A 21,748-nucleotide genomic window follows, 5' to 3' on the forward strand; every position below is an offset into this window, starting at 1 on the left:
ACTACTTCCATGGTCTTACTAGTTAATGTAATTGGATCTGCATATATTGCTACCTACTTTTGGACATGTATTTGCACTGAATGGTTCAAAAAAGAACAGGGGCAAAAACACAATATAAGAAAAGATTCTTTTAATACTGGCAATATAACAACATTAGCTATTGAAGCTTATAGAAACTTTATTGCTGAATGTTTTGAATCTGGTGTAAAATTAATGTTATTCCATCATAATACCAATACTATTATCACATTCTATCAACATAATAAGGATTAATATAATTTGATTCTTACTAAGTAGCTCAGAGTTCAAAATTGGTAAAATTTATTTAGAACATTCAAAATTTAAAGCCTCTTATGCAGGAATTCCCTGACGGTCCAGTGGTTAGGACTTAGCACTTTCAATGAGGGGGCCCAAGTTCAACCCTGGTCAGGGAACTAAGATCCCACAAACCCATGGCACAACCATAAAGAAAAAAAAGACGACTCCCTCCCCCTTTAAGAAAAAGAAATAAAATCTCTAATGCCTACTTTACTCTGCTTATTGTTTATTTTATAGTCATGCTTTGGAATACAGTATGCATAATATTTTTTCATTCTACCTATTTCATACTTTCTGATTCATGTAAAAAAAAGTCAAAAATTTAAGCAAAAACTTGAAAACGTAAGTTAATTTTTGTATAACACAAAGGGAGATTGTAGATACTCTTTGTGGTCTTTAAAGCAAGAAATATTATTTCCAATTGCTAATCAAATCTTATCTACATCAGAAATGTTTTTCTTGCCCATAACCTCTTATACATACTCTGTGCAATTGCCTGGACTACTGAACCAGCTTGTTCTGTTACACAACTACAAAATGTAATTGGGTCCATTCTTCAAATGCCGTAAGAATTATCACTGTCTGTTAGTCTCCTACTAAATGTCCTTAAAGTTTTTAAAAGAATTTTTTATGTGGACCATTTTTAAAGTCTTTGTTGAATTTATTACAATATTGTTTGTATTTATGTTTCGGTTTCTCAACCATGAGGCATGTGGGAGCCCAGCTCCCTGACTAGGGAGTGAATCCACACCCCCTGCACTGGAAGGCAAAGCAATAACCACTGGACCTCCAGGGAAGTCCCTACATGTCCTTATTTTGTTTCCATTCACCACCTGGCAAGAAGTTCATATTCTCATGCAAAGTCCAAAAGATTCTTTAGAGTTCAGACTCAACCTTTCCAGCCTCATCTCTTTCTTTCTTATAGCAGCTTTCTCTGATCTCTCATGACTCCTTGACCTTGCATATGCTTTGAATACTTTTGCCCACTGAGTCTTTCTCAAGAATTAGTTCTAAAACCACCTATTCTGAAAATCTTTTTTGAATCCAACCAGGGTTTAATAACTGCTTTCTGATTACTTGTATTCTTAATACTGTTTGCAAAAATCTTTCAGATCAGTCTTTCTGATAGGCTCTTTTTAATACATATTTATTTATTTGGCTGTTGGGTCTTAAGTTATGCATGTGCGATCTAGTTCCCCAACCAGGGATAAAACCCAGGCCCCTGAAATTGGGAGCACAGAGTCCTAGCCACTGGACCACCAGGGTTAAGTCCCATCTTATCAGCTCCTTAACCTTGGATCTCTGAGGCAATCATTACATCCTCCCATATTTAACTATACAGAAAAGGTTATTTGCAAGTCAAGCTGGTACTGCTTTATATGATATTTGATTTCAGCTTTTCCTCTTTATTTGCACTGAATAGAACACCTTCCTATTACATTTTGTTTTTCAAGAGACTTTCTCTCTCCAAACCAACTCTTTCTTCTCCCTAACGTGTTAAAGGAAGCCACCCAAACCATCTCTTCTGCAATGCAACTCCATCCTGTACATGCTTCTCTAGTTTTCCTTTTTTCAGATCAAGACCAGTAACAGACAGAAAATTTAGACAGAAAATCAGTAAGGAAACAAAGGATTTGAACAACAATACAGATCAAATGGACCTAATAGATATATGGAGAACATTCAACCCCACAGCACCAGAATACACATTCTTCCCACGCTCAAGAGGATTTTTCTCCAGCATAGATAATATGTTAGGTCACAAAACAAGTCTTAAAAATTTTAAACAGTTGAAACGTACCAAGTATGTTTTCTGATCACAATGCAATCAAACTAAAAATCAATAGAAAAAGGAACACATTTATAATATGTGGAAATTAAACAACATACTCTTGAACAACCACTGGGTCAAAGAAAAAATAAAAAAGGAAGTTATGAAATACCTTGAGACAAGGGAAAAGGATAATACAACATACCAAAAGTTAAGGGAGCAGCAAAAGCAGTACTAAGAGGGAAGTTCACAGAAAAACACTTTAAAAAAGAAAGATGTTATATAAACACCCTAACTATATATCTCAAAGAGCCAGAAAGACAAAAACAAACTAAGCCTAAAGATAGGAAAAGAAAAAAATAAACATTAGTATGAAAAATAAACAAGATATGAAATAGAAAAAAACAACATAAAAAGAAATCAACAAAACTGAGTCAGTTTTTTTAAATGAGACACAATTAACAGACCCTTATTAGCTAGTCTAAGAAAAACACATTCAAATAAGTAATATTGAAAGTGAAGAGATATTACAATTAATAGCACAGAAATAAAAATAATCATGAGACAATATTAACAATTATATGACAACAAATTGGATAACCTACAAGAAAGGCTCAATTCCTAGAAACATGAACATATCAAGATTAAGTTATTATGAAAGAAGAAAAAGCCTGAAGAAACGTATAACTAGTATGAGGCTTGAATTAGTAATCAAATACCTTCCAAGAAAGAAAATTCTTTCTTGGAAGAAAATTTCTTTCTTTCCAAGAAAGAAAATTCTAGGATCAGATGGCATCACTAGTGAATTCTACCAACCATTTAAAGTAACAAATTCTTCTCAAACTCTTCCTAAAAACTGCTAAGGAAGGAAGAGGAAGGAAGGAAGAAAACTTCCAAATTCATTTTATCAAGCCAGCATTATCTTGGTATCAAAGCCAGATAAGAACACTATCAGAAAACAATTGATCAACATCCCTGATAAATACAGATGCAAATATTCTCAACAAAATACTAGAAATCAAACCAAAAGCATATTAAAAAGATCATACACCATGGTCAAATGAGACTTATCTCTAGGAGGCAAGGATGGTTCAACATATCCATTTCAATTAATGTAATACACCATAATAACAAAATAAAGAATAAAAATCACACGATCATCTGAACAGATGCAGAAAAAAAACCTTAGACAAAACTGAAAGAACCTGCACAATTAAAAACATTCAACAAACTAGGAATAGAAGAAAGTGATGCTGCTCAGTTGCATACAACTCTCTGTGATCCCACTGACTGTAGCCTACCAGGCTCCTCCATCCATGGCATTTTCCAGGTAAGAGTACTGGAGAGGGTTGCCATTTCCTTCTCCAGGGGATCTTCCCGACCCAAGGATCAAATCCAGGTCTCCTGCACTACAAGCAGACACTTTACCTGCTGATCCACCACGGAAGCCCACAGAGGGAAAGAAATTCAAAATAATAAAAGCCATCTAGGTAAAGCCCACAGTACTCGGCAGTGAAAAACTGAAAGCTTTACCTTTGAGCACAGTAACAAGGATACCCATACTGCTATTTCTATTCATTAGAGTTCTAAAAGGCCTAGCCAGAGCAATCAGGCAAGAAAAAGATAAACCAATAAAAGGGATGCAAATGAGAAAAGAATAAGTGAAGTCATCCCTGTTTCCTGATGACAAGGTCCTATCTCTAGAAAACCCTAAAGACTTCATAAAAACCCTGTTAGAACTAATAAATTCAATAAAGTTACAGGATACAAAATTAATACAAAAATTGGTTGTGTTTCTATTAACTAACAATGAATTATCTGAAAAGGAAATTAGAAAAACAGCCTTATCAACAATAGCACAAGAAAAAAATACTTAGAAATAAATTTAACAAGACCTGTATGATGATAAAAACTACCAAATACTACTGAAAGAAACTAAAGATGATACAAATGGAAAGGCATTCTGTGCTCATGTATTTGAAGACTTAACATTGTTAAAATTTCTATACTACTCAAAGTGATCTACAGATTTAATGCAATCCCTGTTTTTTTAAAAAAAACCTAGTGGTATTTTTTACAGAAGTAGAAAAACACAATTCTAAAACCCATATGGAACTATAAAAGAGCATGAATAGTCAAATGATTCTTGAGAAAGAACAAAGCTAAGAGGCATCACAGGTCCTGAGGCTGAAATAGATTAAAAAGCTACAATAATCAAAACAGTATGGGAGCATACAGGATGATATAAACACCAACAGAAAAAATTGAGAGCCCAGTAAAACATCCATGCATATAAGGTCAACTGATGTCTGATAAGGGGCAGAAATACAGTGAGGAAAGGATAGCTTCTTCAACAGACAGTGTTGAGAAAACTGGATATGCTCATGCAAAAGCTGGACCCTTTTATCACTCTACACATAAAAATCAACTCAAAACCGATTAAAGACATAAATAAACACCTGAAACTGTAAAATTAGAAAAGAACACACAAGAAATGCCTTATGACACTGGTCCTGACAATGATTTCTTGGATATTACACCAAAAGTACAAGCAACAAAGAGCAAAAATAGTCAAGTGGGACTACACAAAATAAAGAAGCTCCTGCACAACAGAGGAAGCAATCAACAAAGTGAAAAGGCAAACCATGAAATGGGAGAAAACATTTACAAACTATACACTGATGATTTATTCCAAAATACACAAGGTACTCCTACAACTCAAAAACAAAAAAAATCTAATAATCCACAAAAAAAACAGGCAAAGGATTTAAACAGACATTTCTCCAAAGAAGAAATACAAATGGTCAACAGGTATATGAAAAATGCTCAATATCATCAGTGAAATGCAAATCAAAAGCACAAAGAGGTATCACCTCACACCTGTCAGGATGCTGCTGCTAAGTCGCTTCAGTCATGTCCGACTCTGTGACCCCACAGACGGTAGCCCACTAGGCTCCCCCGTCCCTGGGATTCTCCAGGCAAGAACACTGGAGTGGGTTGCCATTTCCTTCTCTAATACATGAAAGTGAAAAGTGAAAGTGAAGTCGCTAAGTCATGTCCGACTCTTAGCGACCCCATGGACTGCAGCCTACCAGGCTCCTCCATCCATGGGATTTTCCAGGCAAGAGTACTGGAGTGGGGTGCCACTGCCTTCTCCGCCTGTCAGGATAGCTATTACCAAAAAACAAAAAAAAGGAAAAGACAAGTATTGGTAAGAATATTGGTGGAGAAACTAGAACCCTTTATAGTTTGTGGAGATGCAAAATGATGCAGCTGTTATGGAAAAGAGTATGGAGATACTCCCAAATATTAAAAATAGAAATATCATATGACCTAGATATCCAATATCTGGGTATTTTCCGGAAGATTTGAAGGCAAATCTCAAAGAGATATCAGCATTCTCATGTTCACTGCAGCGCTATTTACAATGACCAAGATGTGGAAACACCCTAAGTGTTCACTGATGGATGAACGGATAAAGGAAATGTATTATACACAGACAATGAAATATTATTCAGCCTCAAAACAGAAGGAAACTCTGCAACATGTGACAACATGGATGAATCATGAAGAACATTATGCCAAGTGAAATAAACTAGTCACAGAAAGACAAATACTGCATGATTCCATATATATGAGGCATTTAAAATGGACAAATTCATAGCATCAAAGAGTCATCAAAGAATGGTTATTAACAAGGACTGAAAATCAAAGGTAAAGTGAATTCGCTCAGTTGTGTCCAACTCTTTGCGACCCCATGGACTGTAGCCTACCAGGCTCCTCTGTCCATGGGATTCTCCAGGCAAGAGTACTGGAGTGGGTTGCTACTTCCTTCTCCAGGGGATCTTCCCAACCCAGGGATCAAACCCAGGTCTCCTGCATTATAGGCAGAAGCTTTACCGTCTGAGCCACCAGGGAAGACTAGGACTAAGGGTAGGAAACAACTGGAAGTTACTAACAAATAAACATTGAGGCGTTTGAACTGTGGTGTTGGAGAAGACTCTTGAGAGTCCCTTGGACTGCAAGGAGATCCAACCAGTCCATTCTGAAGGAGATCAGTCCTGGGTGTTCATTGGAAGGAATGCTGCTAAAGCTGAAACTCCAGTACTTTGGCCACCTCATGCGAAGAGTTGACTCATTGGAAAAGACTCTGATGCTGGGAGGGATTGGGGGCAGGAGGAGAAGGGGACGACTGAGGATGAGATGGCTGGATGGCATCACTGACTCGATGGACACGAGTCTGGGTGAACTCCGGGAGTTGGTGATGGACAGAGAGGCCTGGCGAGCTGCTATTCATGGGGTTGCAAAGAGTCGGACACGACTGAGCGACTGAACTGAACTGAACAAATAAGCATAACGTTTCAGTTAGGGTTTGTAAGTTCCAGAGACCTGCTGTACAACATACCTCTATTCAACAATACTATATTGTACACTTAAAAATTTGTTAAGTGCATAGATCTTATGTTAAGTGTTCTTCATACAATAATACTGGAAAAAAGAAAAAAGAAGACCAAACCCACAGATTCTGAGCTGCCAACACTCTTATAATCAGCTGGTTCCCTGGTGCTGAGTTGATGGCATTTCTTTTCCCATACATCCTGTTCAGGCAAATATCCCAATAAGTACCTTACGGTTCTTTATTTTTCTAATTCTGTCCTTTTATTTAAAAGACAAGCAACATGTTTTAAAGCTAACAAATAATATCCAGTCTGGAGTTGATCAGCTTTTCTTTCTTAACAGACTAGTCAACAAAAACTTTGTTGATGACGTAACAAATAACTTCACTTCCAAAGTTTTCCTTGATTCTATTACGTTCTTTCTGGAGAGAAATCAAAATTATGCCAGAGTAATTCATGAGTGCATTGTCACTCAGTCGTGTCCAACTCTTTGCAACCACGTGGACTGTAGCCCAATAGGCTCCTCTGTCTATGGAATTCTCCAGCTAAGAATACTGGGATGGGTAGCCATTCCCTTTTCCAGGGTAGCTTCCTAACCCAGGGATCACATTCAGGTCTCTTGCATTGCAGGCAGAGTCTTTACCTTCTGAGCCACCAGGGAATTCATGAAAGTGCTACATACTGGAGAAGAAAGACAGATGCACCCATTCACGAATAAAACAGGGATGTAATATTACCATTTTCCTAGGCATATAAGTTAAATAAATCAGGTATCCTCATCCTTGTATCTTCATTATCTACGTGCAGTCTCATGGATTCTTCCTTACAATAGTGGTCACCCTCTTTGTTTTCCATGCCCAATCTGTTTATCCTGATTCAGCCACATAGTGTCTGGATTTTTGTCATAGCTTCCTATAATTCCTCCCAGCATATTACTACCAAACTAACCGGCACAGGTAACACCTTGATCAAGTCACTTCCCTACTCCCAATTTGAATCCCAGGGACGGGGGAGCCTGGTGGGCTACTGTCTATGGAGTCGCACAGAGTCGGACATGACTGAAGCGACTTAGCAGCAGCAGCAGCATTAAAGACCCTTTATAATCTAGACTCAAATTGTCTTTCAAGATTTATCTTCCTATACTCCTTTATATAAAATACCTATTCACATAACATGACTTATTCACTGCCTCTAAATACTTTCCTACCTACATCTTTTATATTCATACTATTTCTATACCTAGAATGATCTTGATCCATTTATCCATATTAGCAAAGTATACTATAGTAAAATCAGCCCATGACCCACCCATTTGTGGAATCCTAGGTAAGACCACTTTGACAGGTTGTTCCTACTCCACTGAATCAAACACCCACCTGCCAAGTGGCTAAAGTCAGCCCTCCCTCTTCTGTGACTTTCAAGCAGACCTCCAGAAAGAAAGGGAAAGGTCTGAGTATAAAAGTTGATGCTTGATGTTTTGCCCCTCTCTGTTCCAGTTGTTATTTTTAATTCTATTGATATCATATACCCCTGTATCTTTGGTGCTTTAATGTCCATGTTAACAATCCAGTATGGGCTGGTGCCACCAATGGGATGGAATGCTCCTATCCTGCGTGCTCTCAACCCTTGCACTCATTAATTTAACGTATATTTTTTGAGTACCTACATGAAGTACAACTGTAAGCACTAGGGACACATCAGTGAAAAAAGTCAAACATCTCTCCCCTCATGGAGGTTGTATCTAGAGGAGGAAAGAAAGACAATAAATTAAGGTAGGTATAATATACAGCATGTTAGATAGAAGTTTTAATAAGAAAAAATAAAGCAGGAAAACGTGTGTGGTGTGGGGGAAACAGTTATCATTTTAGGGAGACTAAAGAAGATGTCACTGAGGAAGTTCTAAGTGAAGAACTAAAAGCCGAGGACTGAGCCAGATATACAGAAGGATGTCTGAGGCAAATGAACGACAAATGAAAAGGTCCTGAGTTGGAAGCATGACTGGCAAGTTCAAGGGAAAAACAAGGAGGCCAGTTAGCTGGAGCCAAGAAAATAAATAAATGAGATCGGACATAATAGCGGGTCAGATCACCTATAACGGGTCAGCAAACTATAGCATAAGGACCGAATCCAACCTACCACCTGCTTTTTAAAGTAAAGTTTTAATACCTTTACTTTCAAGCTACAACAGCAAAGCGGAACAGTTGTGAGGCAAACTGTGTGAGTTAGAAAACCCTAAATATTTATACTGTGGCTCTTTACAAAAAAGGTTTACTAGAATTCCAGGTGCCTCAGTGTTAAAGAATCTGCCCACGATGCAGGACACACAGGTTTGATCCCTGGATCAGGAAAACCGCTGAAGAAGGAAATAGCAACCCATTCCAGTATGACTGCCTGGGAAACCCCAGGGAAAGAAGAATCTGGCATGCTACAGTCCACAGGATTTCTTTTACAGAATTACTCTAGTTGTTAGGCTCAGAATAAAGACAGCAAGGTAGGAAGTGGAGAGAACCAATTAGAATATTATTACAAAAATCCAGGTGAGCGATCATGGTGGCTCGGATCACAGTGGTAGTCACACACATGATGAAAAGTGTTAGATTTTAGATATATTTTGAATGCAGACCAATGGAATTTACTCTTTTATCAGATTAAAGTGTGAGGGAATCAGTAGTTAAGGATAACCCTAAGCGTTTTGGTTTGCCAACAGAAAAGACAGAGTTCTCATATACTGATGGGGAAGGGTATGTAAAGAGCAATTCTGAGAGACAAGGTAGGGAGCTTTACTGCTTGTCATGTTAAATGTGAGGAGCTTATTACTGAACAAAGAGAAATTTGGGGAGGTAGTGAGAGCTATGAGTTTGGAGTTCAGGAAAGTTATAGAATGGAGATAAAAACTGAGGAGTCATCAGTGTATAAATGTCACCCAGAAACATGAGATGCACTCATCAAGAAAATGAATACATACGTGTGTGTGTGTGAGAATGAATTATATACATAAACTCCACAACTGAGCCACAGGACACTAAATGCTTACAAGTTAGGATATGAAGCAGAACTAGAAGACTGATAACAAATGGTAGAAAGGTGAGGGAAAAAACCAAGGATGTGTGTTGACCTAGAAGCCAAGTGAAAAAGTGTTTCAAGGATGAAGAAATAAACTGTGGTAAATGTTAAGTAAGATAAAATCTGAGAAATGACCACTGAATTCAGAAATCTGAAAGTCAGTGGTGACCTTGGTAAAAGTAGTTTTGGTGGAGTGGTAGAAAGAGAAAGTCTGACTAGAACGGGTTCGAGAGAGAAGGTGAAGAAAGCTAATTAGAGACAGTAATACAGACACTTATAAAAAGCTTTGCCCAAGTGAAGGAATCGGCCTTGCCTAAAAACGTGAGGCATACATCTATAATAGAAGAGAAGGTTGAATGTTGTGGGCACAATTGCAGACAGGTGGGTAGTTTATAAAAGTTCTCTCAATTTTCTCAGTAAAATAGGCTGTAAGATCAAGTAAGAGTGAAGACAGGGAAGAAAGACTTGATTGTCTGAGAAGAGAGATGAAATAGCTCTTTGGGATTTTGCAACTCAACATATGGATCATGGACCAGCAGCAACTGTACCACCTGGAGACTGGTTGGAAATGTATCTCAAGTCCTCGCTGAGCTACTAAATCAGAATCTGTTCTGTTAACAAGATGCCCAGGTGATTTGCTTATACAGTAAAACTGGCTTAAAGCGCTGTGGATATAGGAGACCAGGAGAGAAAATGGACTACAGAAACACAGTATAACTACCAGGCAGATTAGTTATCATGAATTTAAAGTGGTATTAGTCATTTTGATTTGCATTTCTCTAATAATTGGCAATGTTAAGCATTTTCTCATGTGCATTTCGGTCATCTCTATATGTCTTCTTTGGAGAAATGTCTTAGATCTTTTGCCCGTTTTTTGACTGGGTAGTTTTTTTTGTCTGATAATGAGTGGATGAGTTCTCTGTACATTTAGCAGATTAATCCCTTATTAGTCACATCATTTGTAAATAGTTTCTCCCATTCTGTAGGTTTTTTGTTTTGTTTATGGTTTCCTTTGTTGTGCAAAAGCTTTGTTAGGTCCCATTTGTGTGTGTGTATATATATACACACTAAGATGGAAAGTTGGAATATTACTCAGCCATGAAAAGGAATGAAATAAGGCATTTGCAGAATCATGGATGAACTTAAGAGATTATCATACTAAGTGAAGTTAAGTGAGTCAGAGAAAGACACATATTATGTGACATTGCTTATATGCGAAATCTAAAAAAAAAAATTCAAATGAACTTATATACAAATTAGAAATAGATCCCACAGAAAACAGAAAACAAACTTATGATTACCATCTGCCTATCTATCCCTCCCCCACACCCCACTCCCACCTGGCAACCACAAATGTTTTCTCTCTCTGTGAGTCTGCTTCTGTTTCACAGGGAAGTTCATCTATGTCATATTCTATATGCCACATGTAAGCTGCATCATACAGTATTTGTCTTTCTCTTTCTGGCTTACTTCACTTGGCATGATAACCTCTATGGCATTATTTCGTTCTTTTTTATGATCCATACTCAGTATATTGTAATACTAAGTGAGAATTAAAAGGAAAACAGATATAAGTAAAATGCAGCCCTCCCTTCCACAAAAGGCTGTTGGGACAGGGAGAGAGAATGCAAATCATTTCCAATAAAGCAAAAATCATATAATAGGAATAGAGAAAATGCTATGGAAAAAGTTATAGAATAAGTCCTGTTGAGGGACAGGGGAAGGCTTTAAAGATTTCTTAAAAATAGTGTCAGCAAACATCAAAATTAGAAATCAACTAAACTAAAATTTGACTTATATATGTCTCTTATCTTTTCTATACAGTATTTCTCAGAAGGCAGGTGAAAAGTAAAAGGATTTAATATAACAAAGAAGAAAACACAAGAACCATTAAAAATTTTATCCTTAACTTGCAAGTAAAAACAAACCAAAAGACAAACAACCAATCATAATTGATAATTAGCCCCAAGTTAACCTTAAAACATATCTGAAGGAACATCCACTTTCACTAATGAAACAAGAAATAAAAACAATTTCACCCAAACTTTCAAGGTTGGAACTGGAGGGATATATTCTTCAGAAGAAAGGAGCATTCAAACCATAATCCTGAACCGAAATTTCTCTTTGATTATACTGCCTCCACAACACTGGAGGGGATGGGAGAGGGAAAGGGAGGTGGCCTTTAACACTGGTCCAGTTATGAGCAAAAGACTTTTCCTTGATTCCTCACAGCACAGGTGAAACAAAATTGGGACATTCACAAAATATGAGTAAAAGGCTAAAAGATGCAAAGTAGAATAAAATGAACAAAGGGAATACCACAAATGTATGGGATACAGATTATAAATTACTATTTATTTATCTTCAGTTTATTACCCAATAAATGTGTCCCTTCTTTCTCATTCTTAGTCATCATTCTTCCAGACTTCAAAAATAAATAAACTGATCTCAATAAGCCTTAACAGTCATGTCATGTAAAGGAGAGATAGGTAAAAAGCCATTAATTTTCCTCTTGTAACAGAAAGACCTTATATCCATAATATCCAATGCAGCTTTTGCAATACCAGTGGGCCTCTAATTATCAAGACAGAACTAAATTCAAAATAATTTTTAAAAACACAAATGATACTTTAGGCAAAGGAAAATATTCCCTGAAATCAACAAGTATGAAGTATTAAAGTATCCATTATTTGAAATCACATATTTATCATTATGTTTGAACTAGTACTCTATAAAATTACTCATGAACATATGAAACAGCTAATATTAAGTGGGTTTCAGATCTTACCAAATTGAGAAAAACTCCTAATTCTATGAAATAACTATTTTATAATTGAAAAAATACATACAGCAGGACCTCACAGGGATTCAGTTACAAAACTAAGGCTGAGGACTGTAGTGCTTATCTAAGGAATGGCTCTAGCATTTCTCCAAATAAAATCTACTTTAAATAAAGTCACTGAATCCACTTGTAAATTATTTCCCTTTGGCTGTCTCATTATTCAATATGCTTTCAAGGAACATGGTGATGAAAGAAGAAAAATACCTCTTTCTAACATAACCATACTGGCAAGAACATCAACATTATCAGTATTCAAAGAATGTCTTGGCAGGTTATAAACCTTCATAAAAAGAAGGAACACTAATCCAAGATGTCAAAATAGCAATAGTACTTCTCATATTATGTGCAATATGATTGTTTGTAATGCAGAAAAAAATTTCAAATAAAGAAACCAATATCGCCATGTTTAAATTTTAAGCTAAGGCAAAAAAACAAATTTCTCAGAAAAGCAAATAAAGTATGACAAACATAAGCATGCTTATAAGAGTAGAGCCGAACTCAATGTTCAAAGAGATTTATGATAATGTGTTGATGCTATTTTTGGAACTTAATATATTTAACATTTGAGGCACAACAGCATATTAAGAAATAAAAGAGTGAAATAATAATTTATACTAGAAGAAAAAAACTTAGAAATATAACTGAGTCCATGATTTCCTTGTGTAGGTAATACTTAATTTTACTACGAGACTTTATTTGGGCTATATTAGCAGGCACAATTTATTTTAAAGTCATAAGAAACTTTTAAATACAGCACTATCTTCAGATCTCATAATCTAGCTCTATTTAGATACTCAACGCTAAAAACTGATGCCAAGACAGTGACATTTTACTTACAGGACTTGCACCTTCAGAAATGTCAAATTCCCCTAGAGGAAGGCATAGCCAGTTAACTCAGCATGCGCATTTAAAAAAAGATGCCTGGTGAAACTTTTGATTAAACAAAGACTAATCATACTGTGTTCACAATTATTATAAAACTATTTCATGTGCTGTTTTCCACTTGAAGGTTTTTACTTGCCTTTAAGCTTTCATGTGGCTCTTCCTGTCCACAAACTGATTTATAATTTTACTGTAAGACTTTTGATAGCCTTACATTACTTCAATGGTGCAATACTCTCCAAGATTTGCACTGCATCTGAAATTATTGAAGGCCACTGCGAGGCCTGTGTTTGCTCAATATAAGCTCAGATATGGTATACTTGAAAAATTTTAAAATACATTGTATTGAAAAGTACTACTTTCCATTTTCAAAAGAAAATACCTACACTGATGATCTTACACAGGTTGGGAAAATAATATAATAAACTTATCCTAAGTTTAGAAGATGTATCTTTGACTTTAAATAGTCATCTCCATTACATTAGACAATAATCTTATTTTATTCTTCTGTTTTCTCTTCCTCAAAACTTTTCTCTTTGGTTGCAGTCACTATTCCACTATAAAAATGTAGCTCCTGTCTTCATGTCTTACCTTTCACCATCTGTTTTCCTCTCCTGATCATTGTTTCTCTTGCCTTTGCTATTTTCTTAACTTGGGTACATTTAACTTTTAATAACGAAATGTTCTTTGGATCAAGAGGTCATAGGGTTATTTATATTAGCAGGATGAGCCTGCATCCATCAACATCCTGAGGAATTCTAGTATGATAGAGCTGGAAGAGATTTCAAGGTATCATTTGGTTGAGCTCTATGCCAGCAGTAACAGGTGGCTGACTATTCTTAATGTTTTTCTTTCTTTTTTAAGATGACTAAAAATTCTGATCATAAATATTCCACTGTAACTTGGTTTAATACGAGAATCTTCTTGGACTTCCCTGGTGGTCCAGTGGTTAAGAAGCTGCCTGCCAAGGCAGGGGACACGGGTTCGATCCCTGGTCTGGAAAGATTCCACATGCTGCGAGGCAGCTAAGCACACACGGCACAACTACTGAGCCCACACGCCATGACCACTAAAGCTTTTGCACTCTAGACCCCACACGCCGCAACAAGAGAAGCCACTGCAAGGAGAAGCCCATGGACTGCAACCAGAGAAAGCCTGCTCGCAGCAATGAAGACCCGGAGCAGCCAGAAATAATTAAATTAAAAAACATACGGAATCTTCTTAATAACAAGCAAAAAGACATGGAGCAGAAAGAAAACTGGATGAAAAAGCGCTCGGATCTCAGTAGATTACTTACTGTAAAGAAGAAAACAGGGCTTCCCTCATCTGCCTGCCAATGCAGCAGACACAGGTTCGATACCTGATCCAGGAAGATTCCACATGCCACAGATCAACTAAGCCCATGTACCAAAACTCTTGAGCCTGCGCTCTAGAGCTCGGGAGCCAACACTACTGAGCCCACATGCCACAACTACTGAAGCCCACATGTCCTGGAGCCCATGCTCTGCCACAAAACAAGCCACTGAAATGAGAAGCCCACGCACCGTGACTGGAGAGCAGCCCCTGCTCGCTGCAACTGCAGAAAAGCCCATGCAACAATAAAGGCCCGCCACAGCCATGAGCAAACAGACGAACCAGGAAAACCGCTAGCTGATGCTTAAGATTTATTAGCAAATCAGAAACAATTCCTTAGACCATTCTGAGCTTCAAGTTCCCCATACAAATAGAGGTAAGGCTGTCTAACCTACAAGGTTATTTTAAGTGCTCTGAAACGCAGAAGAGAACTACACAATGTAATAGAGTATTACAAAAGGAAGACAGAACAGGAGAGTGTGAAGAAGCTACACTCAGTAGGCACGTAAAGTTTCAAAACCCAGCTCAACAATTTACCAGCTGTGCAATACTGAGCAAACCTCTCTAAGTTCAGTGTAGAGGACCACTGCAAGCTGATCAAGTGTCTCTTCACTCAGCAGTTGCTGTGGAGTACAGGCGTCTCAGGCGCCTAGCACAGGTACTGGCCCTGTGCACACCCTCAATAAATGTTCTCTCTCTACTCCCCACTAGGTTTACAAACTTCTACTCCCCTTACAGCAAACATTTTGGGGTACACATGTGGAATTTTACGAAACAGAACATTTCAGAAGATATGTAAACCTTCCTTTCCCCTAAGATTTATCAAGCAACAAGAGAAATTCCTCATCAGCCCTGTTTGAAAAATGGAAAGAAATGGGTAGAGTTTCCTTTAAAAAGCAAACAAAACACTCTTCCAAAGAAGAAACCATTTAAAATAAAAGGTAGAAAATATCACTAAACAGTGAACTTTTTGTTGTTGTTTGTGTTTTTAAACAGTGAACTTCTTAAAGGAAAAGAACAAGTCTCAGTCATCTTCATATTTAGGAAGCACTCAAACATTTCTTGGATGAAAAAGTCTCTTGATAGAATAACTTATCTTAGAAATTAAGAAATAAAAGGTTCAATCAGATTTCACACAGATGTGAGGTAACAAAGATGCTCTTTATACAATAAAGAAAAAACTAAACAAAAGTGGACAAATTTTGAAAGACTCTTACACACCTGATTTAGATAAAATGCACTGTCCCATTACTATGTCATATATCAAAAAATTCCATAGAGAGTACAATAATGCTTACCTTGTTATGTATAAAAACAATCCTTACATCAGGTTTAAGTACACCATAGCTTATAAGGAGATCTTGGATCTTTTTTATTTCATCTTTACATTTTTTAGCAGTTGAGTAAAATTGCTTTCTTACAGGTAGGTTCTTAAATAATCGCAAAGCAGTTACAGTTGTACCTGTTGGCAGATAAGAAGAAAGCATATTTAGATGTAGAGTGAACGTCACAGATCTTCAAATCTACATATAATCAGTAATTAACTCCTTTTTATTACTGAAGGCCATTCTCTTCAAACTGTGGGAACCCAAAGAAGGCTCAGCTGTGCGAGCTATTCTGACCTCTTGCTTGGCTCTCCTGCTTCTAACAGGTCTGACCCATTAAGTATGATCTCCTATGTGGGCTTCTCACGTGGCGCTAGTGGTGAAGAACCTGCCTGACAATGCAGCAGACTTCAGAGCTGTGGGTTTGATCCCTGGGTCAGGAAGATCCCCAGGAGGAGAGCATGGCTTACCCAGTCCAATATTCTTGCCTGGAGAATTCCATGGACAGAGGAGCCCGGCGGGCTACAATCCACAGGGTTTTAAAGAGTCAGATATGACTGAAGCGACTTAGCACATGTGATTTAACCAGGAATAATCTTACTTCTACCACTACAGAAAAACATGGGCCTACTACTGATAGAATGTAGTATCTTGAAAAATCTGCTGATATTCTAACTACCTGGGAATGATGCTTATTCTGCACTGTAAAACATACAGGTGATATAAGGCTAAACAGCATATGTATAACCTTAATTATCAATTAAAAATTCTTATCTGTTGTGCAACACCATTAATTATCAGAGAAATGTGTATCGTAATTACAACAAGGTATCACCTCTCACTGGTTAGAATGGCCATCATTAAAAAGTCTATAAATAATAAACTCTGGAGAGGGTGTACAGAAAAGAGAATCCTCTTACACTGTTGGTGGGAATGTGAATTGGTACAGCCACTATGGAAAACAGTATGGAGGTTTCTTAACAAAAGCTACCGTATGATCTAGCTACTCTGCTTCTGGGCATATATCCAGAGAAAACTCTATTTCAAAAAGATACATGTACCCCAATGTTCAAAGCAGCACTATTTACATAAGCCAAGACATGGAAGCTACCTAAATGTCCACTGACACATGAACAGATACAAAGTGAGGTGATAAGGGAAGTCCAAGCTGGAGGGGCTATGTATACACAGAGCTGACTCACTCTGTCATACAGCAGAAACTAACAAAACATTATAAAGCAACTATACACCAAACAATTTAAAAAAGAATAAAAAGAAGATGTAGTACACATACACACACAAACACACACACAATGGACTGAGCCAGAAAAAATAAAATAATGCCACTTGCAACAATACGGACAGACCTAGGGATTATCATACTAAGTGAAATAAGCCAGAGAAGGACAATGCGTGGTATTGCTCATACGTGGAATTTAAAATATGACACAAATGAACTTACTAACAAAACAGAAATAGACTCAGGGACACAGAAAACAAATCAAAAGGAAAATAGCAAGAAGGAGAGAAAATTAGGAATTTGGGATGAGTAGACACAAACTACTATATATAATACAGGTAAACAACAAGGTCCGACTGTACAACACAAGGAACTATATATTCAGTATCTTATTTATAACAACATAATAGAAAAGATATGAAAAAGAATATATATGTGTATAACTGAATTACTTTGCTATACACTAGAAACTGCTGCAGCTGCTGCTAAGTCACTTCAGTCGTGTCTGACTCTGTGCGACCCCACAGACGGTAGCCCACCAGGCTCCCCCGTCCCTGGGATTCTCCAGGCAAGAACACTGGAGTGGGTTGCCATTTCCTTCTCCAATGCCAGAAACTAATGCAATATAAATCAACTATACTGAAAATTTAAAAATTCTTATCTGAAATAATATCTAATTGCCTGGTTTAATTTATCTCATCTTCTGAAATATGCAAAACTAGGATAATTGAACAAAAGTTTTTTTTGATTGTGAACTTATTTAACCAAAAACTTGAGGGGTGGGGTCAAGACGGCAGAGTAGGAGGATACAGAGCTCACTTCCCCCTACTAACACATCAAAAATATATCTACGTGTGGAGCAGTTCTCACTGAAAACAAACTGGAGACTGGCATTCAGACTCTTCCATAACCAAAGGTGTAAGAAAGATGCACGTGACATTGAAGAGCATGGGAAGGGAAGCAAGTCTGTGCAACTGCCTGCCCCTTCTGAGAGAGGGCGCAGAAGAGGAAAGCGCACACAGGCCCAGAGGCCCTTCCCGGGGAATAACCAGCTGGAACCAGTTACTGGGCTCCCTATCCCTGGGGTGCAACACCGGGAAGGTGAGTCCCTTCAGGTGGTTTGAAAACCAGCGGGACTGACAGGGCTCCAAGAAACCTAGACTCCACTCACGAAGAGTGAGCATATGCTTGCTTTCTCCTGAAACAGGACAGAGGAAGCAGGTCTCTGGCCTGTTCCCACCACCACCCCAGCACACACCTTGGGCGAGTTGAGCGGCCGCTCTGGCTTGGGCTCGTCCTGTGGCACAGCTCCACACTATAACAAGGGCTGCCTTAGCCAAAGGAAGTGCACAGTTGCAGGGGACCGGGGTGGCTTGGATCTGGGGCAGCATCCAAACAGGTCAGGGGCGATTGTTGCCGGCGCTTGCAAAGGAGATGGACTGGGAACAGTCTGGAACTCTGAGTAATAGGGCATCCATGGTGCATGCCCAATCCACACAGGGCATCTGCCCTGGCCCTTCCTGCTCTGCAGAAGAGCTCCCCATTAGGGCAAGGGCTGCCCTGGCTGTGGAGAATGTAGTTGTAGAGGGTGGAGCTGGCTCAGGCCTGATGCAGCATCTGAACAGGGAAAGGCAACCACTGTGGGTGCTCCTGGAGAGAGTGGATCAACAGCAGTCTGGTATTCTAAAATGGTGCCAGAACCACCAGGGCATGCACCCCGATCCATGACAAGTGCCCACACGTGCCCCTCTTGCTTCAGCCCCCCTCGAGGGCACGTGTGCCAATGCTGGGAGGGGGAGCGCACATACTTAGAGAAAACAGAGCCAGTTCAGACCTGATCCTCAGGCCTTGTATTACAGCAACATGGAACCTGATCTCATCCACAATCGGGTGGTACTGGTCACTGGGCAGAGAAGCCCCAGCTCACACTTGACTCGGTTCCAGCCCATCTGTCTCTATCCCTAGACCCAAAGAAGCTGAAAGCTGCCAGCACTCCGTGGAGGAAGATGTAATCGTATTCATATAAAACCTAGCTCTCCTACCAAAGGCACCTGGTACTAACTAGGGGTGCCCCAACCCAGACACCCCTACAAGGCTGCAATAGGTAACTGTTTCACCAAGTTTCACAGAGACAGAGAAAAGTGAGCAAAATAACAAGACAGAAGAATTTGCTTCAAATGAAAGAACAAGACAAAACCCGTGAAAAAAAAACAACTAATGACACAGGTAAATAATTTACTGAAGAATTCAAAGTATAACTAATTAGAACGCTAATCGGACTTGGGAAAATAACAGATGAAAACAGTGAGAACTTCAACAAGGAACTAAAAAAAAAGTCAGAACTGAATACAATAACTGAAATGAAAAATACAGTAGAAAGAAATAACAATAGACTTGGTGGTACAGAAGAACACGTTTTAAGTGGTATGAAGACAAAATAATAGAAGTCATCCAATCAGAACAACAACAAAAAGAAAAACAAATTTTAAAAAATGGGAAGAGTTTAAGGGACCTCTAGGACAACATCAAACATATTAACACTTGCTTATAGGGTCCAAGAAGGAGGAGAGAGAAAGGGGTCGAAAATATATTTGAAGAAGTTATGGCTGAAATTTTCCCAAACCTGAAGAAGAGATATCCAAGGACAGGAAGCATAGAAGGTTCCAAACAAAATGAACCCAAACAGAGGTACATCAAGACATATCATAATTAAAATGGGAAAGGTTAAAGATAAAGGGAGAATTCTAAAGGCAGCAAGTGAACCCTCATAAGGCTCACTGGATTATTTTGTAGAAACTCTGCAAGCAATCAGGGATTGGTATGATATATTAAAGTGCTGAAAGGAAAAAACCTACAACCTAGATATATTACTCAGCAAGATTATCATTTAAAATTGAAGGAGAGATAAAGAACTTCTCAGAGAAGCAAAGCCTAAAAGAGTTCATCATAAACTCTTAAAAACGACCCCAAAGATATGTTAAAAGATAGTTTCTAAGGAAAAGGAAAGGTTACAACAAGAAAAATTAAAATCTATAGGAAATGTAAAATCCTACTATATAAATATAGGGGAGTCCCTGGCAGTCTAGTGGTTAGGACTTGGCACTTTCACCACTGAGGGCCCGGATTCAATCCCTGGCTGGGGAACTAAGATCCCACACACTATATGGTGCAGTCAAAAAAAGAAAAAAAAGGGAAAGAAACCCCAAAACCAAAACAAAAAAATCCACAAAAACAAATACACAGTAAAGGCTATAGATCAACCAGTTACATGACGTGCACTCATCTTCTCCTGCAAGAACACCAAAACTGCAATTACCTGCTGAACAACCATCAACAGGATAATATTGGAACCCACCAAAAAAAGATACCCCACATCCAAGGGCAAAGGAGAAGCAACGAGACGCTAAGAGGGATGCAACAGCATTTAAAATCAAACCTCATAGCTGCCAGAGACTCTTGGACGGCACGAACAAAACACTGTGTGCAACAGGACCCAGGGAAAGGAGCAGCGACCCCCACGAGACTGAGACAGACCTACTTGTGAGGGTGAGGGTCTCCTGCACAGGCGTGAGTCAACAGTGGTGTGCCACAGGGACAGGGGTTCTGGCAGCAGCAGTCCTGGGAGGTGACACGTGTGGCGTAAGTCCTTCTGGAGGAGGTCGCCATCAGCCCCACCGTAGAACTGCCAGGTGGACAATCACAAAAGTGAAAAGTGTAGTCGTTCAGTCATGTCCGACTCTTTGCGACCCTGTGGTAGCCCGCCAGGCTCCTCCATCCATGGGATTTTCCAGGCAAGAATACTGGAATGGATTGCCATTTCCTTCTCCAGGGGCTCTTCCCTACCCAGGGATCGAACTCAGACATCCAGCATTGTAGACAGACACTACCACCTGAGTCACAGGGAAGGCCAATCCACAAACTGGAGAACAGCTGTCTCTGGTGGAGGCACAGGTCAACAGTGGCCTGCCGTGGGATCAGGGACACTGACAGCAGCAGTCATGGGAGGCACAGTGTGCTGGCTGAAGTCCTTTGGGAGAAGGCCACCACTGCCCCTATCAAAGTTTGCCTCAAGACAGAACACAACCCCACCCATCAGCAGAAAGTTGGATTTAAAATTTACTGAACACAGCCCTATCCACCAGAGCAAGACCCAGTTTCCCTATGGCCAGTTCCTCCCATCAGGAAGCTTACACAAGACTCTTATCCTCATCCATCAGAGGGCAGACAGAACGAAAACCACAATCACAGAAAACTAACCAAATTGATCACATGGATCACAACTTTGTGTGGCCTAAAGAAACTATGAGCCATGCTGTGTAGGGCACCCAAGACAGACAAGTTATGCTGGAGCATTCCCACAAAACATGGTCCACTGGAAAAGGCAATGGCAAACTGCTTCAAAGTTCTTGCCTTGAGAACCCAAGAAACAATATGAAAAGGCAGAAAGATAGGACACTGAAAGATAACTCCCCAGGTCAGCAGGTGCCCAATATGTTACTGGAGAAGAATGGAGAAATAACTACAGAAAGAATGAAGAGACTGAGCCAAAGCAGAAAC

At 38.8% G+C, this 21,748-nt stretch overlaps 1 protein-coding gene across 41 annotated transcripts in view; it reads right to left on the reverse strand.

Annotated features, from left to right (window-relative positions):
• The window catches only part of PMS1 (PMS1 homolog 1, mismatch repair system component), a 474,998-nt gene that overhangs the window by 405,447 nt on the left and 47,803 nt on the right, over nucleotides 1-21,748 (reverse strand). For all 41 annotated transcript variants that reach the window (XR_009599278.1, XR_009599285.1, XR_009599294.1 and 38 more), the window contains one exon: nucleotides 15,925-16,088. Coding sequence is in view for 13 of the 41 variants with exons in the window: in XM_060409625.1 (XP_060265608.1) it covers nucleotides 15,925-16,088 (164 nt within the window). In the remaining 28 variants the exon portion in view is untranslated. The remainder of the gene's footprint in view (nucleotides 1-15,924; nucleotides 16,089-21,748) is intronic.

The sequence above is a fragment of the Ovis aries genome, chromosome 2, assembly GCF_016772045.2.
Source record: "Ovis aries strain OAR_USU_Benz2616 breed Rambouillet chromosome 2, ARS-UI_Ramb_v3.0, whole genome shotgun sequence".
In the NCBI taxonomy this organism is placed as follows: Eukaryota; Metazoa; Chordata; class Mammalia; order Artiodactyla; family Bovidae; genus Ovis; species Ovis aries.